The sequence below is a fragment of the Pan paniscus genome, chromosome 9 (genome assembly GCF_029289425.2).
Source record: "Pan paniscus chromosome 9, NHGRI_mPanPan1-v2.0_pri, whole genome shotgun sequence".
In the NCBI taxonomy this organism is placed as follows: Eukaryota; Metazoa; Chordata; class Mammalia; order Primates; family Hominidae; genus Pan; species Pan paniscus.
In genome coordinates, this window is record NC_073258.2 from 73,063,966 (window position 1) to 73,090,680 (window position 26,715).

At 45.5% G+C, this 26,715-nt stretch overlaps 1 protein-coding gene across 1 annotated transcript; it reads left to right on the forward strand.

The window, feature by feature from the left end:
• The first annotated feature begins 21,390 nt into the window (after positions 1-21,390).
• FOLR3 (folate receptor gamma) lies at positions 21,391-25,602 on the forward strand. Its single transcript, XM_003815684.7, has 5 exons — positions 21,391-21,500; positions 21,679-21,852; positions 24,671-24,859; positions 25,057-25,192; positions 25,297-25,602. Exons 2-5 carry the CDS (start codon positions 21,685-21,687, stop codon positions 25,539-25,541), a joined length of 738 nt encoding a protein of 245 aa, XP_003815732.2. The 5' UTR covers positions 21,391-21,500; positions 21,679-21,684; the 3' UTR covers positions 25,542-25,602.
• Positions 25,603-26,715: the final 1,113 nt, after the last annotated feature.

Below are 26,715 nucleotides of genomic sequence, written 5' to 3' on the forward strand. Positions count from 1 at the left end.
TGTGGAAGAGCATTTCAGAGAGAGAGAATACAAGTGCAGAGGGCCTAGAATGGCTTGGGCATAGTGTCCTCTAGGGAGAGTAATAGGTAGGAGATGAGGAGTTGGGGAGCCAGTGGAGGGTTGTGAGCACAGGGTCCACACAATCTGATTTACAGTTTAACTGAGTTACTCTGGCTGTTCTACAAATAGACTGGGGTAGGGGAGACAACGGCAGAAGCAGGGAGACCATTTGGGAGCCTATTATGATAATCTAGAGGTAGTGGATGAGAAGTGGTTGAATTCTGAATTTATTTAGATGGTAGAGACTACAAGGTTTGCTAACAGATGGACAATGCCAGAATAAGAAAGGAGCCACGATTTTTGGGCTGAACGACTAGAAGATTGGTGTTGCCACTTTTTTGAGTTGGGAAAGAATGGGGAGGTGATGAGGGGTTTGGTTTTTTTTTTGACAGGGAGCTCAGGTTTGAGTGTGTTGAGTCTGAGATGCCCATTAGAGTAGAGATGTTGGGGCGGCAGGAAGGCATATGAGTCTGCAGGTCAGGGCAGAGATCTGGGCTGGATAGATCATTTGGGAGTCATTGGCATGTAGATGGTGTTTAAAGTCATGAGACTGGATGAGATCACCAAGGGAGTGAATGTAGTTGGAAAATAGTTTCCTCCAATATTCAGAATTTGAGGAAACTAGGAAAAGCAGTAAACCAGATGGAGAAGGAAGGCCAAAAAGATAAGTAGAAAGCTGGGTGAGTTGATGGTATCTTGGAAGCCATGTAAAGAAAGGGTGGTAGGAGGAGAAAATGGTTTACTGCAGCCTCATTCTGTACAAAATTGTGCTTTTGTTCATTTCCCCAGCAGACCATGAGCTCCTTGAGGGCAGGGACTGAATGGTTACTATGTCCCCAGGGCCCAGCATGACCTTCTCCTGGATTCCTCATCTTCCTTCTGTGACCTGTGTCTCCATCATTTTCTCCTCCGGCATCTTTTTCTTACAGGATTCTTACCTCAGGTACCGTTTGCCCCGTCCTTCCTGATAATTCCGCCTGCTGGAAATTCCCTAGTAACAGAGTTTCTTTTCAGGGTCATCAGCCAGGCTCAGTAAGTAATGATGACTGGTTAGCTGGTGACATTTATTGAGTACCAACTGTGTGCCAGACACCTTTCTAGGCCCTGGGGACAGAGGGGAAGCAGAAATAATTCCTGCCCTAGAGAAAAATAGAGTATAGTGAGTACTAAGACAATTATAGACAATTATAGAGGAGGGTAATAAATGTTAAAATCAATGTATGTAGAGAATACATGAGAACACAGAGGAGGGATTGATGAATGGGTTCTGGACAAACTAAGTTTAGACTTTTGTTCCAGAAAAGGAAACATTTGAGTGGGCCTTGAGGGATGAGTAGGAGTTAAGCCCACTGGTAGATAAGTAGGAAAAGAGGGTGCACAAAGAGGCATATTTCATTCAAGGGCATGTTTGGAGAACATTGAGAATCTGGGCAGAACTAGATATGTGGAGTGGAGAAAGATGAGAAAGAATGATAGGGGACCCAGATAGGGAAGGTCTTTGGTGGCCCTATATGGAGTGGATGGGATGGGATCTGGGCATCTTGGGTCTCACCTTTGTCTTATTGCCGACTTGCTGGGGACCCCAGGTAGATGTCTCCCCATTCACAAGCTTCCGTGTTCTCTAACATAATATCTAACCATGTCGCCAGCTCTGATGTGAGTCCCTGGAAGGGATTCCCCTAGCTTGACCCTTTCCATTCTTAGATTTTTACATTTGCCTTATTTGTGATTTATACAAACCAGGGCCTAGGAATGGAAAGCAGGGTCAGGATGGAGATTTCTCAACAGAAATCAATAAATCCAGAGCCCAGAGGCTGAAGATGGAAACCATGATTCTATGCAGAGAATTCTCTAGGATCCAGGAAGGGCCAGAGTTGAGTGGTGTGAATTCAGTGCTAGTGAAAGCTGCTTACTCATTCCTTCCATAAACCTTGAGGAGCATGGCTGACCCTGGTAGGGGACAGAGGAGAATGTAACAGTCACAGTCACTACCTTTCATACATATGGAGGGATAGTTGGTCTCCAGAGAGTTTTCCCACTCATAGTCTCCACTTATCCTTAGCCCAGCCCTGGGGATTCTGCCTTCATTTAGCAGATGAGGAACCTGAGGCTCAGGAAAGTAAAGCGGCTTGTCTGAGTTGAAGCTACAACTCAAGAATGTCAAAATCTTGCATTGTTCCACAAATCTTCCTTATGGGCTGATATGTGCTTGCCGATGGGGACTCACAGAGGAATTCGATTTGAGTCCTAGTCCTCTGCAACTACCCAGTATGGTGTGGGTACCAGACTAACGCAAGTCATTAGGCCCTTGAGGCCAGATCTCTGTGTGATTCATCTGTATTTCCCCGGCACCTTGCACAGTGTCTAGCACAGAGTAGCCACTCAACAAATGTTTATATAAGATGGGTTTTTTTCCTTGGGTCTAATGGAATTATAGTTCACGTGATGAATGGTATAACAGGGATAGGTTCTAAAAAGAGAAAAGTGGGAATGTTAAAAAGTGAAGAGCAGTGTGGGAGGGGAGGTGGAGAAGGCTCCTCAGAGAAGATGAGACCTTGCAAGAGGAGTTAGGAAAGAATATTCTAGTCAAGAGCAGACAGCATGTGCAGAAGTGCAGAGGCCTGAAAGGGTGTGGTGTGCCCAGGACATGGCATTGACCGAGGGCCTGTTGTGTGGCCATCGTGGTGATGTGCACTGTGAAAGAAACAGGACCAGGAGACAGTACCCTGTGCTCAAAGGACAAGGCACACCCTTGGAGGAGGATAGGGACATGCTGAGAAAGGCTTCCTTGAGCAGGGGAGACTTCTGCTGGGTCTTGAAGGATGCTTCATAGTTCGAGTCAGAGAGGAGGAAAGAGGAAACCTCCCAGGTGTGAGGGGCCTCCTTAGAAAGGGGCTGTGGTTGGAAGGAATAAGGAGAATGCCCAGGCAGGAGAGCATGGTGTGTGGAGGGCAGGCTGGTCGGGTGGGAGGAGCTGCAGAGCTCCACTGGGTGGGCTAGCTGAGGGAGTGCACCTTAGCGTGGAGTATAAGGCTTGTTCTGCCTCATGGTCACTCAACACCTCATTTATTTCCCATCATTGTGGCCTCCCTGGACCTGACTCTGAGTTTGGAATGGATAGATGCGTTGGAAGGGATCTCTGTGAATTATCTTCCAGTTCCCTAGAAAGCCAGCTCCAGGAGAGGTGCTCCAGCCAGGTCCCTATCTGCATGGTGGTTTTGTATATATTTGCTTACCACAAATATATGGTAAGGTTTCCTCACTAAGGTTTAATGGGCTAAGGTTTCCTCACTCTGACTGCAGCAAAATAGACGCAAAGTTTGAAGAGAGGCCCTCTGCATTGGAGGCAAAGGCTGAGGAGACACAGACCTACACACACACACACACACACACCCTCACTTTCATGCAGAGGTGGTAGGCAGAATGAAGGCTCCCTGGAGATACCCATGTCCTAATCCTATGGTGTGTATCCTACCTGGCAAAAGGGGCTTTGCAGATGTGATTAAGGTTAAGGACTTTCACATGGGGTGATTATCCAGGTGGGCCCAATCTATTTACACGAATCCTTAAAATCAGATAAAACTTTCCCAGCTGTGGTCAGAAAACAAGACGTGACAAGGAAGAAGCGTCAGAGAGATTCTACATTGCTGACTTTGAAGATGGAGGAAGGGGCCATGAGCCAAGGAACACAGGTGGCCTCTAGAAGCTGGAAAAGGCAAGGAAACAGATTCTCCCCTAGGGCCTCCAGAAAGACCTACTGACACCCTAATTTTTTTTAAATTTTTTTATTTTTTTGAGACACAGTCTTGCTCTGTCCCCCAGGCTGGAGTGCAATAGTGGGATCTCGGCTCACTGCAACCTCTGCCTCCCAGGTTCAAGCGATTCTCCTGCCTCAGCCTCCCGAGTAGTTGAGATTACAGGCGCCCACGACCACGCCCGGCTAATTTTTGTATTTTTAGTAGAGATGGGGTTTTGCCATGTTGGTCAGGCTGGTCTCGAACCCCTGACCTCAGGTGATCCGCCTGCCTCAGCCTCCCAAAGTGCTGGCGTGAGCCACCGCACCCGGCCCCTGACACCCTAAATTGAGACCCATGTTACACTTGTAACCTGCAGAACTGTAAGTTAATAAGCTTGTGTTGTTTGCTGGGCACAGTGGCACATTCCTGTAGTCCCAGCTACTCGGGAGGCTGTGGTAGGTGTGTTACTGGATAGTGCTCTGTAATTTCAGGCTCTTGGTATCCTGAACAAAGAACTGGACCAGACACACACAGATATTAAGCACAGTATTACACTCTCAGAGGGGGAGAGTGGACTGACCTCTGGCAGATGAGATCAACATTAGTTTTGTGTACTCTGGGTCTTTGTGTGTGTGTGTGTGTGTGTGTGTGTGTGTGTGTTTCTTCTCTTCCCAAGGCTGCCTAATCTCTAGCCAGTGTCTGTCTTTTTGATTGATAGATGTGTTGCTTAGTTACTTTGGCCCTTGTGTGTCACCTCCATCCCATAACTTTAAGTACATGAGTGATTTGCAGTCCATATGCATGAGCTTCAATGAGCTAATTACCATACGGGGTCATTTTAAGGATACTTTTTCTCTTTAATGTGCATGCCCATCTCTGAGGAGCTGCCTGCAACAGGTTTGGTCCGGATTTAGCCCACATGGGGGCTTCTTTCTCACTTTTGTTTTGGCTGTTCTGGTTTTTATCTCGCTTCTTGCTCACCTGCCCCTTCACCTGGCTTCTGCTCCCTGCTTTTACTCATTCTGCCCTTGATCCAAATTTTAATTCCCTTTGCTATTTTCCTGCTGTATTTTCCCTCTTCCCCTGCCTCAGGAGGATCGCTTGAACCCTGAAGTTTGGGACCAGCCTGGGCAACAGAGCGAGACCTTGTCTCAAAAATCAATTAATTAATTAATTTGTGTTGCTTTAAGCCATTTAGCTTGTGGTCGTTTGTTATGGCACCAACAGAAAACAAATGCACAGGTACACACGTATATCCTCCCACCCTGATAGACAACCACAGTCATACATGCTCAGGCAGATACAGGCAGGGAGACCCAGGAACATCAGCTGGCCCTAAGTGGGGGCTGGGGAGAAATGAAGCTTCAGGTGTGTGCTGCGGGGTGGGTGGTAAGGCCTGCTCCTTGGCTGGTGTGGAGAAACTTTGACCACATTTCTCAGTCTTAACTTTGCTCTGCTTCCTCTCAGTCCTTACGTCATACTTTTAGCAACCTTTACAACAACATTTTGTCCTAAACCCTGTTGCGAATACATGTATGAACCTCAAAGACTATATATTAAATGAAATAAGCCAGTCGCGAAAGGACAAATACTGTAGGATTCCACTTTTCCGAGGTTCCTGGAGAAGTCAAATCCAGAGACAGAAAATAGGATGGTGGTTGCCAGGGGCTGGGGAGTAGGGAGTTATTACTGTTTTGGTATTTTTTTGTTTTTACAGATATCCTGTTTCTACTTAAAGAGTTATTACCATTGACCAGCTGGGCACGGTGGCTCACGCCTGTAATCCCAGCACTTTGGGAGGCCGAAGTGGGCACATCACGAGGTCAGGAGATCGAGACCACGCTGAAACCCCGTCTGTACTAAAAATACAAAAAATTAGCCGGGCGTGGTGGCGGGTGCCTGTAGTTCCATCTACTCTGGAGGCTGAGGCAGGAGAATGTCTTGAACCTGGGAGGCGGAGCTTGCAGTGAGCCGAGATCACCCACTGCACTCCAGCCTGGGCGACAGAGCCAGACTCCGTCTCAAAAAAAAAAAAAAGAGTTATTACCATTGACCATGAACAACACAGGTTTGAACTGCATGGGTCCACTAATATGTGGATTTTTTTCAATCACAGATAAAAAATACAGTATTCAGAGGTTGTGAAACCCACATATACGAAGGGTGGGACATCAGTATGTGTGGATTTGGGTATGGGGGGCTCCTGGAACCAATCCCCTACATCTGTTGAGGGAGGATTGTATTTAATGGATACAGTTTCAGCTGGGGAAGACAAAAAGCGTTCTGGATGAGCCTGGTTGTGGTGGCTTATGCCTGTAATCCCACCATTTTGGGAGGCCGAGGTGGGAGGATTACTCGAGCACAGGAGCTCAAGACCAGCTTGGGCAACATGGCGAAACTCCATCTCTACCAAAAATACAAAAATTAGCCAGGTATAGTGGTGTGTGTCTGTGGTCCCAGCTACTTGGGAGGCTGAGGTGAGAGGATTGTTTGAGCCCAGGAGGTAGAGGTTGCAGTGAGACAAGATGGTGCCATTGCACTCCAGCCTGGGTGATAGAGCAAGACCCTGTCTTAAAAAAAAAAAAAAAAAAAAGAGTTCTGGATGGATTCACAACAATGTGAATGTACTTAATGTGAGTGTACTGAACTGGACATGTAAAAATTGTTAAAATGATAATTTTTATTATATGTATGTTGTCACAATTAAAAAAAAAAACAACTTGTAGATTAGGCACCATTTTGGAGAATGGGTTCAGGGGAGCCTCCAGTCGAACTTCCCACACTGCAGTGCAGCTGGAAACTCAGTAACTGGTTCTCTGACACCTCCCCGCCACTCCCACCCCAGTGCCACATATCCCCATCTCCATGCCCCACTCCAGTCCAGAGCCATCTATCGCCTGGGCTACTGCAATAACTGGCTAGCTTCCCGCCACACCACTTCAAACCATACGTGGCTGCCTAAAACCTTTCCCTGGCTTCCCATTGCTTTTAGCCTGTCAGTTGAAGTCCTTGCCAGGCAAGATCTGGCCCTGCCTTCCTGTCCTCCCTCATCTAGAGCCAACCTCGTCCTTGCTTTCTGCACCCCAACCATACCCCAACAGTTTTGCAGATCTTCAGACCCACTAAAACATGTTCTGCCTCAGGGCCTTTGCACAATGCTCCCATTGCCTGGGACTCTGTCCTTCTTCTTTACTGGGTCAGCTCCCTCCATTTTGGTCTCAAGAGAGGTCCCCCCTGCAGATTAGCTCTGGTGCAAGGAGCACTCTTCCATAGCATCTTCTCTTCTCCTCATGGCATCTCACTTAATACATATACTCACACACACATTTATGTGTGTGTGAGTATATGTGTGTGTATATATATATAAATATATTTCTTATATATATATATAATGTATGGTAAAATATATATAACAAAAAATTTACAATATTCACCTTTTTTTTTTTTTTTTTTTTGGACACTGAGTTTCACTCTTGTTGCCCAGGCTGGAGTGCAATGGCGCGATCTTGGCTCACCACAACCTCCACCTCCTGGGTTCAAGTGATTCTCCCACCTCAGCTTCCCAAGTAGCTGGGATTACTACAGGCACGTGCCACCATGGCCTGGCTAATTTTGTATTTTTAGTAGAGACGGAGTTTCTCCATGTTGGTTGGGCTGGTCTCAAACTCCCAACCTCAGGTGATCTGCCCACCTCAGCCTCCCAAAGTGCTGGGATTACAGGCATGAGCCACTGCGCCCGGCCAATTTTAGCCATTTTTAAATGTACGGTTCAGTGGCATTAAGTACATTCACATTGTGTGTAACCATCACTACATCCATTCCCCAGAACTCTCATCTTTCCCAGCTGAAACTCTGTAATTAAACAGTAGCTCCCCACCCAGCCTCCCCAAGCCCCTGGCACCCACCATTCTACTTAGTCTCTATGAATTTTGACTACTCCAGGTATCTTAAATGGAATCATACAGTATTTTTCTTTTTGTAGTTGGCTTATTTCACTTAGCATAATGTCTTCAAGGTTCATCTATGAAGCTGTTGTTGCATGTGTCAGAATTTTCTTCCTTTTTAAGGCTGGGTAATAGTCATTTGTACATATCACATGTTGCATATCCATTCATCTTTTGATAAACATTTGGATTGTTTCCACTTTTGGACTATTGCAAATAGTACTGCTATAAAAATGATTGAACAAATACCACCTATTTTAACTATACATCTAATTGTGTGCTTATTCGTTTAAATTGTGCCTCTCTTCCTCATCTCTGGGCATCACAAGTGTTCACCAGCATATCCTCAGCACCCAGCACAGTACCTGGGTATCAGTATTCAACAAGTATCTGTTGAATGAATGAATGAGACACCAAAATGTACCTACTGGACATATACAGTGTCTGTAGTGTGTAGGGAAGAGCAGAGGACTTGAATCTGGGGCCCAGCTCATTGATTCCTCATTGCGTGCTCTGACCTTGACCAAGGCCCTTCACCTTTGTAAACCAAAGAGTATCTGAGACAAATCTCAACCAATTTAGGAAGTTTGTTTTGCCAAGGCTAAGCATGCACCCATGACACAGCCTCAGGGCGTCCTGACAACATGTGCCCAAGGTGGTTGGGGCACAGCATGGTTTTATATATTTTAAGGAGACATGAGACATCAATCAATATATGTAAGATGTACATTGGTTCAGTCTGGAAAAGTGGAACAACTTGAAGTGGGGGTGGGGGTCTTCCTGGTCATAGGTAGTTAAGAGACAACCATTTGCATTCTTTTGAGTTTCTGGTTAGCCTTTCCAAAGGAAGCAATCAGATATGATATGCTTTTATCTCAATGAGCAGAGAGATGACTTTGAGTTCTGTCTATTCTTTGTCCACAAATTATGAGGAAGGTGTGTAGTTTTTTTTCTTTTTAATCTTAGTAGCTATTTTTCTTGGAATAGAATGTGAGGCAGGTTTGCCCTAAGCAGTTCTCAGCTTGACTATTCCGTTAGTAATTGACTTGGTCTTAGTAATTGACTTTTCCCATAGTAATTGACTTGCCCTTAGTAATTTTGGGGCCCTAAGATTTATTTTCCTTTCACACCTTCAAACCTCAGTTTCCCCAGTGTAATGTAGGGGCACTATCAGCCCCACAGGGTTCTTGTCAGGGTCAAACGAAACAATACATGTGATAAGGTTCAGCTTCTGACCCAAGGAACTGCTCAGTGACCTAATCTAGAGGCCTTGGTCTAAGTACTGAGGGAGAGAGGAGGCTCCAACTGGGGGAGCTGACTGACTGGATTCGAATCCAGCCCAAGGTCTATTACCCATCCTCTGGGGACCTTGGCTCTGTATTCATTTCCTATAGCTGCTATAACAAATTACTACAAACTTCTTGGCTTAAACCACACAGATTTGTTATCTTTCAATTCTGAAGGTCAGAAGCCATAAATCAATGTGTCAGCAGGACTACATTCCTTGTGGAGGCTTCCAAGAACAATCAATTTCCTTGCCTTTTCCAGCTTCCAGAAGCCACCTTCATGCCTGGGCTGGTGGCCCCCCTTCCTTGTGTCCCTCTAACCTCTTGTTTCCACCTTTATGTGTCCTACTACTCTCTCTGAGCTCCTGCCTCCCTCGCATCAGGATTACATCAAGTCCATTAAGAAAATCCAGGATCATCTCCCCATCTCAAGACCCATTTCTTAATCACATTTGCAAAGTCCCTTTTGCCATATAAAGTAGCATTCAGGCGTTCCAGAGATTAGGACATGGACACAGGTACCATCTCTCTCCCATGTGGGCCTCAGTTTGCATTTTAGGAAAATAAGAGCATTGGTCATGCCCTGTCCTCCCTGTCACCCTTGCTCTGTGGAGTTCTACCTGAGGCAGGAATATTGGGTGGAGGCCAGAGGGTTGGGTCCTGCCTGCCTGACTACCCTAGCACCCAAATTCTCACAATCTTGTCACCAGCAGTTATAGCCCCAGGGCCTGGCTGTCCCCCAACCCGTGTTCCAGTGCCCCACTGTTCCCTTCCATTTCCTGGGTGCTTCTGATGCAGGACTTTTTCCTGGACCCTTCACTGGACTCACAAGAGGGGTGCCCTGTTTATTCAGTCCACCACGCTCAATCTCTTGCAGGAGGGAGCACATGAGTGAGTGAGTGCAGGATCTGGTTGGCTGATCCAGGTGCTGGCAGCAGCAAGCTCCATGCAGGGCCCTCGGCCAGTCTAGATGTGAGCGAGCAAGGGCAGGATCCAGCCGGCTGCTCTGGGCACTGGCAGGAGAAATCTCCATGTGGGGCCTGCGGCAGTGCCCAGGTGGGGGTGCCCATGACCCCGAAGCCCCAGAGGGAGTATTACACTGCTCTCCTAGTTCTGCTGTCCATGGACGGTGGTGTGTTAGCAGCTCAGTTGGCCCCTTGCATCGTCTCATGGGGTGGTTGCCCTCTGCCAGCAAGGGCGAAGAGCCAGTGTGACAGCCTTTCTGGGTACCCACACTTGGTGGGTCCCGAGCCCTTGGCCAGTGTCCAAGAAGAATGAGGTTGTGCAGACAATTGAAGAATGATGAAGGTGGATAATTTTATTAAGCAATGAAAACAGCTCTCAGCAGAAAGGGGAGCTGGAGAGGAAACAGGAAGGGCCAGTCATCTTCCCCCAAAGTCAGGCCATCTCTTCTGTAGTCCAGCCATCTCTTCCTCAAAGTCCGGTTGTCTCCTCGAAGTCCGGCCATCTTCCCATCTACTGACTGAGTCTGGGGCCTTTATATGCACAGGACGGGGAGTGCATGCTGATTGGTTTGTGAGTATGCAAAACAGGTTAAAGTGAAGACATCACTCAAAGATGGGCATGCCAGTGTAGAAAACCAATTAGGAAAGGGTAAGTATATGTAAAATAGGTGAAGGGTGGGGATCAATCAGAGGAAAGCACAACAAATGGGAAGATAAGTCTTCAATCTGGTCTGAGGATTTAGCTTGTAGCTTGGCTTTCAGGCTTTAAACTGGCTTTGGCTTGGAAGTGGGGTTTCACCAGGGACCAGTCCCTATTTGCCTAGGCATTTGGCTGCCTCCTGTCCCTCTCATTTCCCTCTCTGAAGAGGTACAACTACCTGTTGTTAGAATAGGGACAAAGACAATCTTAACTACTTCCTGCTGACAGGGGATGCTGTTTTGGGCAAACAGCAATCAGAGCTCCCTCAGAGGCCTATCTAAGGGTCCCAGGTTAAAGGGAGCCATCATTCAAGGCTCTGTTCAGAGTTTGATGGCCTCTAAGTGAGAAGAAACAGTTTGGGTTATTAGATGACATGTATCAAAATGGAACAACAAGGAGGTAAAGACAGCTCAAAAATCCCAAGTCTGCTGACATGCCCAGATAACTGGTGGCTATAGTTATGCCTGCTAAGATTTGGATGCATGGTGCTTGGCTTTGGTTTGCTCCCTTGTTTTCATTTTCCCAAAAAAACCTCCAGATTATGAGCACCACATCCTATTTACTCCTATCAGCTGCAGGATAATTGCCCAGAACTAGAATATTGATTCATATTTTTACATTACCCATCCCCTCTATTTCTTCTGAGCTACAACCAGAGATCACTAGTTGGTTCACAGGAATAAGCAGGATTAATCTAAAATGTAGGCAAAAGCTTAAAAACAACTGACACTAGAATTTAATGACAAGTGTATGATAAATTTTGAAACATAATTTTTCTCTCTCCAGTCCTCATTTCTGTTAAAAATAAACCACGATAGGACTGAGTTGTTTGCAAAATAAACTTTAGTCTTATACTTGGTCTGGTCATTTGCATAAAGTGCAGCAAGAATAATCATTTTCACATAGGCTTTTAAAATTGGCTTTGATGGAACTCTGTTTCACAAGGAATCTCAGGTAGGACCTTTTAAAGCTGAGCTCAGCCATGGGTTTGTACCCTCAAATACCTATGAGTTGGGTAAATTCTTCTTTTCTTGAGGTCCCAGATAACATAGGGCTCTTGGGCCTGTTAGAAAATGACATTCTTTACTCACCACAGGTTAGGAACCCTGTCCAGGGACTGTGTAGACAAGGTATGAGGCCAGTTTTCCCAAGGGGATTTTATTGGCTCTGCAAGTCAAGCTTGATTCCCTAAAGGAAAGCATACCATTCCAGTCAAAGCCTTGGTAAAATAACCGGTTTCTCCAGTTATATCCTGCTGCAAAAGAAAATAGATTTTTATTGCACTGATGCAAATAACTATATTGCCATAAGTTAAGAATATTTGCAAATAGTTTCCAAATTCTAGAGAAACCAGGCAGAGAGAAATATGCTCCAAATTTTCTTCACAGGAGTATACCTTACTCAATTGTTAAAAGCTGTAGATAGCTCAAAAGAAGTTTCCTTGACTCTGGAAAAAACAAAACAAGGATCAGCAATGTTTTAAGCAAAAAGTTAAAAAGGATTACTTCAGTTTTCTATTAGTTCAGTTTATTCAGTTAACTCTTGTTCTGCTTGATATTCAGGAGAATTTCAGCTCTTTATGACTCCTGTATGTTTTTCCTCTGTTCCAATGTCACAATCTCCAAAGTCATCAGAAACCTGCATTTGAGGGCACCTTTCAAAGTCCAATAGCTGACCACAAATCATCTTTTGAAAAGGGTCAAAACAAGACAACAATTGTCTGTGAATGACAAAATATCCTTGGGTAGTCACAGTCAAAAACACGATTGACAAAGAAATTTGGTTTTTCTCTGTGGTTTACAATAACTTAACACAATAACCTTAATTATGACTGATAGCATATACTCAGACATTTGAGTTTTAGAAGGCCCATACAATTAGGCTGGGCACCATGGCTCATGCCTGTAATCCCAGCACTTTGGGAGGCCGCAGTGGGTGGATCATGAGGTCAAGAGATCTAGACCATCCTGGCCAACATAGTGAAACCCTCTCTCTACTAAAGTACAAAAATTAGCTGGGCATGGTGGCACATGCCTGTAGTCCCAGCTACTCAGGAGGCTGAGGGAGGTGAATCGCTTGAACTCTGGAGGCAGAGGTTGCAGTGAGCCAAGATTGTGCCACTGCACTCTAGCCTGGTGACAGCGCAAGACTCTTTCTCAAATAAATCCCATACAATTTTGGAACATATATTAATATTATTCACTAAAATATACACTGAAGAAAGTCATACATTATTTTTATTTTGGCAATCCCATGTAACTAAATGTGTTAAATAATCCTGTTTACCTCTCTTTTGGATGCTCCAGGGGCCTTCAGTAGCATCCAAAAGTTAAGGGTTAGAAAAGACAACCTTGAACCTGAAGTTTGAATTTGGGAAGTCTATCAAACACATTAAAGATTTAAAACACTTATTATTTTCAAATAGAACTCCAGATTACCATAAGTTAGTTATTTTAGCCAAAATGATGACTCAAAAATTTTAAAACAAGGCAAAAACCTTTCATTATCCTTCACTATTACGTGAAAATCTTCTTCAAGAGAAAGTCAAATTTCACCCTTGCATGTAAATCTATTTTCAGTAGTCTCAATTACATGTTGTAATGGTAACTCTTAGCAATTTTTAATTTTAATGTAAAACCTGGTAAGTTATTTTAATTATGTACTAGGCACAGATAAAGTCTGACTCTTTACAACATAGGTAAGGGTGTGGTTAATCCATATGATCCCAGACCTTACCAAATTGTAAAGCTGGCAAGTCAAACAGTTCTCAAAAGCCAAAGAAGCAGTTTATAACCTTACGACATTTAGCAAACCTAGTATCTGACCTGCATACATTAGACCACATATTTTCATTTTGATAACATTTGTATTTTACCAATTATCTTTAAAATTGTTTTTCTTTCTCAAAGATTAAAGTCACATGAACTAAAAGGCAATACAGCTTTTGTTTTTCCTTCAAAAAATATTTGATCTAAGCACTTATTTAAGCGAATTAGAGCTCTTTTTTTATATAAACATCACACACAAATAACACATATGTGATTACACAGACAGAAGATTCAGTAGTTGTAAGATTTTTCATTTGCCAATCTCCTAATTGGATTATTGGCCTCAGGGTGGAGCACTTCAAGAAGCAGGGCTAGGAAAGCATGCAGTTTCCAGGGCCTAATAAACAGGCATAGCTGGAAGACAAAAACAGATTTTGAAAGGGGTCTATCTGCTTTTAATTCCTGGGGTTCTATAAGAAAAACAGAGTTGGTTTTTTTTTTTTCCAAAATGGGATCCGTGGTGACTTCTCTGTTTTTCCCAAGGTGTCTTATGCTCTCAGAAGTTATCTTAGGGCCTCTCATGCATGCGTTAAAAGTGACAAGACAAATTGGAGAAAAATAATTCAGTTGACTGAGAAAAAATTGTTTTGCAGAGAAACAAGATCCATGAAGAAAAAAACACAAAGGCCTTTTAAATATACCTATAGCTTGGATATCCACTTTTAATTAAGCTGAGCACTCTTGAAGATAACCCTTTTAAATCCCTTAGTACCCAACTTTAGCCATGCCAAGCCACGAATATTTCTGGCTTTTGAACTTTACCATTTCTTTCAACATTTTGCACAGGGAGAGAGAGGCCAGAGGCCCGACTGGCAGAAAACTTTTACCCTTCTGTCCACATGTTCACAATTCTTTCCCCTTCTCACTCCATCCTTATTCCACTCTCAGCCTTCCTCATCTCAGTAAATAGCCAAGCACTCCTCTCTAATTGCTCAGACCAACACACTCTGGAGTCATCCTAATTCCTCCCTTTCTCTCATGTCCTCCATCTCAGCAAATCCTATCAAAACATCCTTCAAAAGACATGACATTACTCCTCCCTTTTCACCACGTCCACTGCCACCACATAGCCCTGGTTCAAGTCATGGTTGCCTTAAAGCTGGGCCATTCACATAGACATCTGTGTCAATTGTCTGCTTTCCCTTGTCCCTAGAGTCAGATCAGATGCTGAACTGGAAAAAGCAAATAAAGTTTCCATTTCATTCAGAGTAAAATCCCCCGTCTTTGCTGAGTCTGAACCATGGGGCCCTGCAGATCTGGCCTGGACCCCACACCTGCCGCTCCCAGCTCACTGCTGGCCACACTGGCCTCCTCCTCTTCGCTGTTTCTTCCTGAAATGCACTGAGTACATTTTTGCTTCAGGGCCTTTGGACCTACTGGTCCCTCTGTCTGGAGCACTCCTTTCTCCATGTTCACATGACTCCCTTCTTACCTCATTATGGTATCAGCCCAAGCATCACCTCCTAGATCTTTCCTGTAGAAGATAGTAGCCCCTCCTTCATCACTCTCTGTCCCCTTAGCCTGCTTCAGTTTTCTTCAGAGCACAATCATCATCTTTATTTGTTTTCTGTCGTCTCTCTCTAACAACCTCCCACCCCCAAACTAGAATGTCAGCTCTATGACAGTAGGGACTTTTTCATGGTCACTTCTGTAGCTCTAGAACCCAGAACAGCCTAGCACATGGTAGATGCCCAATAACTAATTCTGAGCTTAGTTTTTGAATGAATCCCCACTTCTACCCTCCTGGTCGAAGGCACCATCATCCCAGGCCTGGACTTGTGAAACAGCTTTCTAACTGGTCTACCTTGCCCAATTCCAGCCTACACATAATCCCATCTGAACACACCAAGACTGCCAATTGAACTGTGACATTCCCCTACTTAAAACTCTTTCACTGTGACCAGTTGTAGAAACAACATTTTGTTTATCCATTTATCCATCCGTGGACACTTGGGTTGCTTTCAACTTTTAGCTATCGTGAATTAATGCTGCTGTGAATATGACTGCACAGATAGCTGTTTGCATCCCTGCTTTCAATTCTTTTGGGTGTGTGCCCACAAGAGGAATTGCTGGATCATATGGTAATTCTATGTTTAATTTTTTTTCACAGCATCTGGACCATTTTACATTCCCCCTCCACTAGATATGTTCTTATATACAAAGGTGGACGGCTATACAAGGACATTCCCTACAGCATTGACTATAACAGTGAAATACAAGAAGCCACTTAAATTCAATAGAATAATGAAATAGAATCATATAGATCTATGTACACAGATAAGGGACCATCTATAGTACATTCTGTTAAGTAAAGCAAGCAAAGTGAGCTGGGCACAGTGGCTCATGCCTGTAATTCTAGCACTTTGGGAGGCTGAGGTGGGAGGATCACTTGAGCCCAAGACGTCAAGGCTGCTATGACCTATGATTATGCCACTGCACTCCAGCCTGGGTGACAGAGAGAGACCCTGTCAAAAAGAAAAAGAAAAAAGAAAAGAAATCAAAGTGCAAGGGAATTAGGGGGTATTCTTCTTCCTGAGGACTGGTGCCATGGCATCCAGAGAAAGAACATTGGTGGGGATACTGATGAAAAAGAATAAAGTTTGTAGATTAGTTAAAAGTATTCCCTTAATGTTAATTTCCTGATTTTTTAAGTAATTGGGCTTTGGTTTTGTCAGATGCCAACATTTGGGGAAACTGGATGAAAGCATATGGGAAACCTCTTTACTACTTTTGCAATTTTTCTGTTAAGTCTAAAATTATCTCAAAACACTAAGTTAAGAAAATCAAATAAACTTGGTGTCTTAAACCAATACCAATTAGGCTGGGGGCAGTGGCTCATGCCTGTAATCCTAGCAATTTGGGAGGCTGAAGTGGGCCGATAACCTGAGGTCGGGAGTTCAAGACAAGCCTGGCCAACATGGTGAATCCCCGTCTCTACTGAAACTACAGAAATTAGCCGGGCATAGTGGCATGTGCCTATAATCCCAGCTACCCGGGAGGATGAGGCAGGAGAATCACTGGAACCGGAAGGCAGAGGCTGCAGTGAGCTGAGATCGCACCACTGCACTCCAGCCTGGGGGACAGAGCAAGACGCTGTCTCAAAACAAAACAAAACAAAAACACAATACTTATTTACTTATACTTCAAGATTTTGTGAGTTTAATTATACTTCAAGATTTTGTGAGATTTTGCCCAAGAATTTGGGCAAGACTCAAGATTGGCCCATCTTGGCCGGGCGTGGTGGCTCACTCCTGTAGTCCCAGTATTTTGGGAGGCCTAGGTTGGAGGATTGTTTGAGCCCAAGAGTTGAAGACCAGCCTGGGCAACATGGCGAAACCTCCTCTCTACAAAAATACAAAAATTAGCTGGGCGTGGTGGTGTGTGCCTGTAGTCCCAGATACTCAGGGAGGTTGAGGCTGCAGTGAGCCATGATGGTGCCACTGCACTCCAGCTGGGGTGACAGAGTGAGACCCTGCCTCCAAAAAATAAAAAGGTAAAATAAAGATTGGCCCATCTACCCTCAACAGTTGCCTGGACTCCCTGGGGCTCAGTGCACCTAGATGCTGGACTCGGATAACCATCTGATCTTTGATGTAGTGGACAGACACTTTGTTCTTGCCATCATCTTTGGTACCTGAGATAGAAAGCCTTAAAGAGAGGCCACGCCCATGATTAAGTTTCAGGTCAAAACAACGAGCAAAAAGGCAACGGCTATAGTTGTAGGTGTAGCAAATCAGTGTGCCTTTTATCTAGAGGCTACTGAAAACCAGACATTCATTAAAGATATTCTGGTCACTTGGATGAAGGCTGGCCTTGGCATTCACCTGAATCTTTAGTAGAGTCTTTAGCACCATTGGCAACTCAGCCAGACCTGGCCTTGGCCACGATAGTGGAGCCTGGGATTGGAGGGCATGAATTTTATGAAGGCTGTAATATCAGAAATTCGTTGGTTGAGGACATACCTCTTTCTTTTTGGACCCTGTGGGCATAATGCTATTGATACATGTGCAGAGGAGGAATTAATATGACTGTGATTGACAGAATAATTATGAAGTGCAAAGACCTCAGATCTGTGATCAGCTTCCATAGAAGTATTTGCTCAGAAGCTTCTCAGAAACATTCTCATGATTGAAGAAGCCTTGAAGAGCCCGTATTTCTGTCTATGAAATCTCCTGTTTACTTTACTATGAGGACCCATCAGAAAGTAACTGAGGTAGTGCTGATTTCCTGAGCAATTATTCAGTCCACTGTCTCAAATCCATCATGCAGAATGTTCACAGAGGGTAAAGTAAGTTTTGACTATTATAACTACTCACTTTTATAAGTGATTTAATTTAAAGATTAATGTGATAAGTACTCTGTTTTTCCTGGGAATTTTGTTGTAGAGAGTAACTGCTGTGTGGCTAAACTAAGGTTATAAGCCAAATTGTTTCCTCAGAGTTTAAGAAACACAATACTAACTCTCATGGGTTTACTAGTTGTCTGTTGCTGCATAACAAATCATTCCATAATTTTGTGGTGTATTGCTGCAGACAATGTTAAACTAAGTGGATGAAAAGGATATTCACATAGTCTCAGAGTGTCTCCCTACAAGGTAGGATTACTAACAAAGGGAAACTAATAATTATATAGTAAGGAAATCTCCTTAACCCAATAATCACCAGCAATAAGATGCAGCAACCCTCATCATGTACCTCTTGATATGATGCACTGACAAAAGCACCTCTCTTCTCTAATTTTCTTGCCAAAATGCATAAGCTCAAGCTAATTACAGGAAAATATAGACAAACCCAAATTGAGGGACATTCTGCAAAATAACTGAACAGTAATTCTCCAAAAGTGTCAAGGTCATAAAAGACAAAGACATTGAGGAACTGTCACAGATTGGAGGGAGACTAAGGGGACATGACAACTACCTGCAACCTGGAATCATGGACTGAATCCTGGGCCAGAGAAAGGACATTGGGGGGGAAACTGGTGTAAAGGGCATAAAGCTTGTAGATAAGTTAACAGTATTGCCTCAATATTAATTTCCTGATTTTTTTAAGAACTGGGCTTTGGTTACATAAGATGCCAACATTTGGGGAAGTTGCATAAAAACATACGGGAAATCTTTTGACGATGTTTTGCAGTTTTTCTGCAAATCTAAAATTATTTCAAAACAAAAAGTTTAAAAATCAAATACACATAGTTGCTTGAAATAGTAACTATTTTATTATATTCCAAGATGTTGTGAGTCAGGAATTTGGGCAAAACTCAGGTGGGCGATTCTTCTGCAAAGACCCCCACAACACATTCAAAGTCACAGGCAGAGGTTGTTGGGGGAGGGCATTGAAAAGAAGAGAAGAGTCATAGGTGGGTGCAATGGAGGGAGGGCAGAGGGCTGCTGACTATGGTGCAGGACTCATCCATAATGGAGCCCTGGGGAGGCAAGGGCTTCATAACTAGACACTGGTCTTGTCACCTCAGACTCACCTGTAGCAGGACCAGATACTGAGGTCAGACTGAAAACACAGGCTCTGCCTCAGGAGAGGCTCTCTACTAGCTGAGTAAATGATGACAGTATTGGAAATGTTCCCAACATCATAATGGGAAAACATCACTTCACACTACATAAGCAATACACAGGAGCAGTGCCGGTCGTCTTCCCAGGTTAGTAGCAGTTCTACTGCCTCCAAGAGTGTTGGAGAAATACAAACCAAGCATTAGGCACTTTTAACTTGAAAACATGAAGTTCTCTTTCCTAACTTTCTTTGTTTCCTTATTTCTTCTTCTTCTTCTTCTTCTTCTTCTTCTTCTTCTTCTTCTTCTTCTTCTTCTTCTTCTTCTTCTCCTTCTCCTTCTCCTTCTCCTTCTCCTTCTCCTTCTCCTTCTTCTTCTTCTTTTTTTGCTGAGACAGGGTCTCACTCTGACAGTACAGTGGTGCCATCACAGCTCACTGCAGCCTCGACCTCCAGGGCTCAAGCAATCCTCCCAGCTCACCCTCCCAAATGGCTGAAACTACAAGCTCACACCACCATACGTGGCTAATTTTTCTATTTTTGTGTGCAGATGAGGTTTTCCTATGTTGCCCAAGTGGTCTCAAACTCCTGGGATCAAGTGATCCATCTACCTCAACCTCCCAAAACGCTGGGATTACAGGTGTAAGCCACCACACCCAGCCCACTAACTGTTTTATATCGGCTAATGAAATAGTTTTAAGTTTAGACCCTACGAGGCATAAAGAAATAACTTTAGTTATGTTATCAGATGTACAGTAATACTCAAGTGTGCAACTGTGGATAACTTGAGTTCATGAGGTTTTTGTTTTTTTGTCAAAAGAATAAATTTATAGTGAAACTACCTAAAAAAGCAAAGTACAGAACAGTATGCTACCATTTGCGCACAGAAATGGGATATATATGGTGTAACTGCATCAAATTTACTGGATGTATGTCCAGGGACCAGAACTCTTGGTGGCTTCATGTTCATACTTTTGCAAGCACATGTATAGTATCCTTAATTTAAAGGTACTGTTGTATACATTCTAGTGTTATCAAAATTTACATACATATTATCAAGTCAGAGAGGTCATTCTGTGTCTTAGTATTTTCACTTCATATTTGGTATATTTATGTATGTATACACACATACCTATATGTATTTAAATAAGATTTATAGTCACATGGTCCAAAAATCAAAACAATGTGGAAAGGTTTACAGAGAAAAGTCTCAAGCCTAATCCTGTTCTCTACTGCCAAGTGACCATGTTATTAATTTCTTTTCATACCTTGCCACAGAATTTTCACCTGCAAACACAGATATTCTTTTCTTTTTTAATGACAGAGTCACGTTCTGTTATCCAGGCTGGAGTGCAGTGGCGTGATCTTGGCTCACTGCAAACTCCTCCCGGGTTCAAGTGATTCTCCTGTCTCAGCCTCCTGAGTAGCTGGGATTACAGGCGTGTGCCACCACACCCAGCTAATTTTTGTATTTTTAGTAGAGATGGGGTTTTATCATATTGACCAGGCTGATGTCGAACTCCTGACCTCAAGTGATCCGCCTGCCTCGGCCTCCCACAGTGCTGGGATTACAGGCGTGAGCCACCACGCCCAGTCAACACAGACATTCTTACTCCTTTTTTACAGAGAATTTATTATCATTATTTTTTACATAGCATTTTTCTGCACCTTTCTTTTTCCACTTAACAATGCACTTGAAGATTTTTCCATATTTGTACATCAGGAGCTTTCTCTTTCTTTGTTACCACATTAAATTCCACTGGGTAGATGTACCATAATTTAACTGGGTCCTTATTGAAAGACAATTGAGCTGTCTCCTAGACAAAACCTTGTGCACTTTCCCTAACAGAGGGTCTAACCAAGCAGGCAGGATGGGGTTATAAAGTAGGTGGGGAGGTGGGAGAGACTCCACCTTCCCAGGTGGGCTGAGAATGGAGGTAAGGCCCTGCAACAGGACAGACGGAAAAGTGGGGATGAGAGGTGGGAGGCGAGATAGCGCCCACTGTTCTCGCTCAGCCCCCTCCTCCATTTGCCGCTGACCTGTTGGCCTCCCCCAACCTCTGAGCCTGCCTCTGCCTAGGTAATTTCCCAAGACCCAGAAGGGGTGAAGGGTGAGGTGCGATTGCCCCCACCTCCTTGCCTCCCGCAGCATCTGCTCCGGGACCATGAACAATAGCTGACAGCTCCATGGCCTTTGCTGTCCCCATCTCAGCTTCCCTGGGCATCTAAACCTCAGCTGCCATGGGGTAGGAGGACAGGCTGAGGAAGCAGAAGCCTGAGGCTGTCTAGAGTCTCACTGCTGCATCAGCAGGCCACCACCTGTGGTTCCTCCTTGTGCAAATTTGAAAAGAATTGCATAAAACACTGGAGAAATCCAAGAGGGGAAGTCCACAAGAGCGGTGGCTCCCTACAAGGTCACAGAGCAAGCTGGTGTCAGAGCCTGGACCTACAGCGCTGTTGGTGGAGGTCCTGCCTCCAGGTAGGGGAAGGGCTCCCTCTCACCTCCACACGCAGCGCATTTCTTGGCTCAGCTGCCCTATAGGGGATGCAGGGTGGGGACAGCAGAGATCTGGGCCTGGGAGGGAGACAGTACACAATCACATGGCTGTTGCCCCTCCCTCAGGCTTTGTCTACCTCTGACTGTGGCTCTCTGGCAGGAATAGATGGACATGGCCTGGCAGATGATGCAGCTGCTGCTTCTGGCTTTGGTGACTGCTGCGGGGAGTGCCCAGCCCAGGAGTGCGCGGGCCAGGACGGACCTGCTCAATGTCTGCATGAACGCCAAGCACCACAAGACACAGCCCAGCCCCGAGGATGAGCTGTATGGCCAGGTGAGGGCAGCCTGGTGTAGGACAGCATGCACACAGGTCAGAGGGTGATGGCACGAGCAATGGCAGGTCCAGTGTGGTCAGAACCAAGGGTGCCGCTGCTGACAAGGAAGGGGAGGGGCGGCCAGGGCCACCATGCCACAGGTAAGGCCACTGAGGCAGCTTGGGGAATATGAGCTCCAATTTGAACTCCAGGCTCAGGAGTGTGCTTGTATTTCATTCCTCTGGTCTCCTGGCCTGCTCCCTACAAGGGTTCACATTCCCAGAGGGCTGGGGATGTGCCTAGGGAGAGACTGTGGCGTGGACACAATCTGTGGGTTAAAGCGAAGACAGGACAGCCTGGAAGCCCCATGACATCTGAGTCACTCCCAACATTCCATTTGCTTATTTTTAAATCGGGGTTAAAAAAAAAAAAACAAATACATAACATACATTTTCCATTTTAGCCATTTTTAACTGTACGGTTCAGTGGCATTAAGTATGCTCATGTGGTTGTGCAACCATCACCACCATCCATCTCCTGACCTCTTTCATTCTCCAAAACTGAAATGGAAACTCTGTGCCCACCACTTCATTTGCTTTTCAGAACCTTCTAGAGCACATCCTCCTTGCCAGGAAATGGTGTGGATGTAGACCTTTGAGAGAGACAGATGACTATCATTCTCAGGGCCATGAGCTATATGAGAGTGATGATATTTGTTGAGCCCTTACTATAGCAAGGGAGTTCTTCTCATTGTACTCAGTAACTCTTTTGGAGGCAACAACCCTTGACCCTGACAGGCAGGACCCATGTCTGCCAAACCCTAAGACCCATGATGTGCAAGGGGTCTTGCAGGAAGACCAAGAGTTGGAACATCCAAGGAAAAGCAAGTGTGAAGTCGGGCTGGCGGGGAAGCATGTTCTGTGTCAGCCGGCACTGGGCGTGGGCCAGGGTGTGGGAGGTGGGTAGGTCTGGCTCCACTCCCATGGATTTCCCTATTGTTTCTCCTGGGTGCTCAGGCCTGTCACGCCTCTGCCATCACTTGACCCTAGGTGCAAGGGTTCAGCCCAGAAATTTTATGCAATTGATTCATGACTTCTCAGGTTTTCTGAGTCCTGGCCTAGAGTGACTTCCCAAGAAAAACCTCCACCATTTCTGCTTGTCTTACCTGCCTTGTATTTACCTTTCTAGGATTGCCTTTTCCACATTTAGTCAAGTCTAGGTTCAGACCCACGTGCAGGCTATAGCTCCTTCGTTCTCCACCACTCTCAGGATCTATCTAGAGTCTCCCCACCTGGACCTCCAGACCCTGGGAGAGCCAGACCAGCCCCTTGACCTCCACCCTCCCCCACAACCTGGGCCAGGTTCCTCTCCTCCCTGTCCTCAGTTATAATTTTTTTTTTTTTTTTAATTTGAGGCAGAGTTTCGCTCTTGTCGCCCAGGCTGGAATGCAATGGCATGATCTTGGCTCACTGCAACCTCTGCCTCCTGGGTTCAAGTGATTCTCCTGCCTCTGCCTCCTGAGTAGCTGGGATTACAGGCGCCTACCACTGTGCCTGGCTAATTTTTTGGTATTTTTAGTAGAGACAGGGTTTCTCTGTGTTGGTCAGGCTGGTCTCGAACTTCTAACCTCAGGTGATCCGCCCGCCTCCTTAAATCTTAACCTCACTGTTTACCATGGGTGTAGCTTACTTAAACTCTGTAAAAATGGGGGTAAGGATTTGTACTGGGTTGTTGAGAGGATAAAGCGCAAAAGCCTCAGGGACTTTGCACCTATGGTTTTCTATGCCTAGAGTGTTCTTTGTCTCCCTTCTACACACAGCCCACCCACCCACTAAAACCATACCCTCCCTGAGGGTAGAGGTGTTCCTAGGACCTAGCACAGTGCCTGATGTATAATCAGCACTCAGTTAATATTGGCTGGATGCAAAATGAATAATATAAATAAGCTGAATAACATGAAATAGGCCGAACGCGGTGACTCACGCCTGTAATCCCAACACTTTGGGAGGCCAAGGAGGGTGGATCACCTGAGGTCAGGAGTTCGAGACCAGCCTGGCAAACATGGTGAACCCCCATCTCTACTAAAAATACAAAATTAGCTGGGCATGGTGGCACGTGCCTGTAATCCCAGCTACTTGGGAGGCTGAGGCAGGAGAATTGCTTGAACCCGGGAGGTGGAGGTTGCAGTGAGCCAAGATCACGCCACTGCACTCCAGTCTGGGCAACAGGAGCGAAACTCTGTCTCAAAAAAAAGTTAGTTTAATAACATGAGATAACTTTTAAACCGTTAAGAGCTGTACTACTAATAATTACTCTCTCAGACAGTGGCTCTCCCTCATCTCCTATATCCCGTGGATTACCCTCTGTTAAAAGCCAAAATTAAGCAGGCATGGTGGCTCACGCCTCTAATCTTAGTATTTTGGGAAGCTGACATGAGCCAAGGAGTTTGAGACCAGCCTAGGCAACATAGTGAGACCCCATCTCTACAAAAATACTTTATATTAGCCAGGCATGGTGGCATGTGCCTGAATTCCAGCTCCTCGGGAGGCTGAGGTGGGAGGATTATTTGAGCCCAGGATGTTGAGGCTGCAGTGAGCTATGATCACACCACTGCGCTCCAGCCTGGTCAACAGAGCAAGACCCTGTCTCAAATAAATAAATGAATAAATATGGCGGAAAGCACCAATATTGTAATTGCCTCCGTCCCCAGGTGGGAGCTCCTCAAGGGCCCTCCCCAGGAAATGTTCCTCTGGATGACCTACCTGGGGCAGAGGAGCCAGAATATGGAGGAGATGGCTATGGTGGGGAGAGACTTAGTCCTGTGTCTTCCCCACCCAGTGCAGTCCCTGGAAGAAGAATGCCTGCTGCACGGCCAGCACCAGCCAGGAGCTGCACAAGGACACCTCCCGCCTGTACAACTTTAACTGGGATCACTGTGGTAAGATGGAACCCACCTGCAAGCGCCACTTTATCCAGGACGGCTGTCTCTATGAGTGCTCACCCAACCTGGGGCCCTGGATCCGGCAGGTATGAGTGCTGTTCCCACAAACATTAACCTCAGCAGAGGGCGGAGCCTGCCAGTTGCTGGCAGGGAGGGCTTGGTCCAGGAATTCAGGTCTGAGGGTGGTGGACGCCCTGCCCCCTCCCACAGCTCTGGTCCCCTTCAAGGGTAAAGCTGCTGAGATACGTGGCTGACAGGAGTGTTCTGTCTCCTCCCCACTCAGGTCAACCAGAGCTGGCGCAAAGAGCGCATTCTGAACGTGCCCCTGTGCAAAGAGGACTGTGAGCGCTGGTGGGAGGACTGTCGCACCTCCTACACCTGCAAAAGCAACTGGCACAAAGGCTGGAATTGGACCTCAGGTGAGGACCTGAGGAGATAAGATGAGGAGTGGGAGTGGGGCTTTGGGGTTGGGAGGGGTGCGGTCTGGCCCAGAAGCTAAGGGTCTTACGTTCTCCTCCCTCAGGGATTAATGAGTGTCCGGCCGCGGCCCTCTGCAGCACCTTTGAGTCCTACTTCCCCACTCCAGCCGCCCTTTGTGAAGGCCTCTGGAGCCACTCCTTCAAGGTCAGCAACTATAGTCGAGGGAGCGGCCGCTGCATCCAGATGTGGTTTGACTCAGCCCAGGGCAACCCCAATGAGGAGGTGGCCAAGTTCTATGCTGCGGCCATGAATGCTGGGGCCCCGTCTCGTGGGATTATTGGTTCCTGATCCAAGAAGGGTCCTCTGGGGTTCTTCCAACAACCTATTCTAATAGACAAATCCACATGTGTCTTGGGTCTTGTAATTTCGGGACGAGTGGGTTGGAGGGACACATTGCTTCATCTTTTCCATTGACAGGCCCCAAATTGGGCTGGAACTAGCCTAATGTTCACTGGGAAGGAGGGTGTGGGGGTTGAGCTAGAATCCAGGTATCTGATCCGTTAGTCTGGGTCTCTTACCCCTGCACTGGCTTCCCCCTCATGCCAAGCTCATCCCACCGGCACTACACATGGAGAAAGACACAGACGGAGTGAAGAAGGGCAGAGATAGCTGAAGAGTTATTGGGCTTCAAGTTGGAAAGAGAGTTTCTTTAGTGATGTGGGCTGGGTGGAGATATTGGTGGGGAGGAGGGTCTTGATGAACACTTGCCTTGTTTCCATTTATTTATTTATTTATTTATTTATTTGAGACAGGAATCTTGATATATTGCCCAGGCTGGTCTTGAACTCCTGTGCCCAGACAATACTCCCTCCTTGGCCTCCCAGAATGCTGGGATTATAGGCATGAGTCACTGTACCTGACCTGCTTTTTTTAAAAAAATGACAACTAATGTTGCAATTAACAATCTTTTACTTAGTGGAATGTTATACTTAAATTCCAGAAAGGATTATTGGGTCAAGAGTACATATAATTTTGAGAGTTACAACTTTATGGGGGTTGTATCAATGTGGCTCCCCCACCAGCAGAGTATGAGAGTGCCTCTTTCTCCACTGGGTGTGATGGCTCATGTCTGTGATCCCAGCAGTTTGGGAGGCTGAGGCAGGAGAATCTCTTGAGCCCAGGAGTTCAATATCAGCCTGGGCAACATGGTGAAACCCCAACTCTACAAAAAACTAAAAAAATCAGCTGGGCATGGTGGTGTGTGCCTGTAGTCCCAACTACTAGGGAGGCTGAGGTGAGAGAATCGCTTGACTCCCAGCAGGCTGCGGTTGCAGTAAGCTATGATCATGCCACTGCACTCCAGCCTGGGCAACAGGGCAAGACATTGTCTCAAAAAAAAAAAAAAGAGAGAGAGAGAGAGAGTGCCTGTTTCTCCACAACCTTGTCAACCCACTATGCCATTAAACTTTGGTTTTCTGCTCATCTTACAGGTGGGGAAAGGGCAGCTCAGTGCAGTTTTCAT

Excerpts from the sequence above, each read along its gene's own strand:
- FOLR3 (XM_003815684.7), top strand. The coding sequence starts at position 21,685 with ATGGACATGGCCTGGCAGATGATGCAGCTGCTGCTTCTGGCTTTGGTG. Across the intron at positions 21,853-24,670 it reads AGGATGAGCTGTATGGCCAG|TGCAGTCCCTGGAAGAAGAA; the intron begins GTGAGGGCAGCC and ends TTCCCCACCCAG. Across the intron at positions 24,860-25,056 it reads TGGGGCCCTGGATCCGGCAG|GTCAACCAGAGCTGGCGCAA; the intron begins GTATGAGTGCTG and ends CTCCCCACTCAG.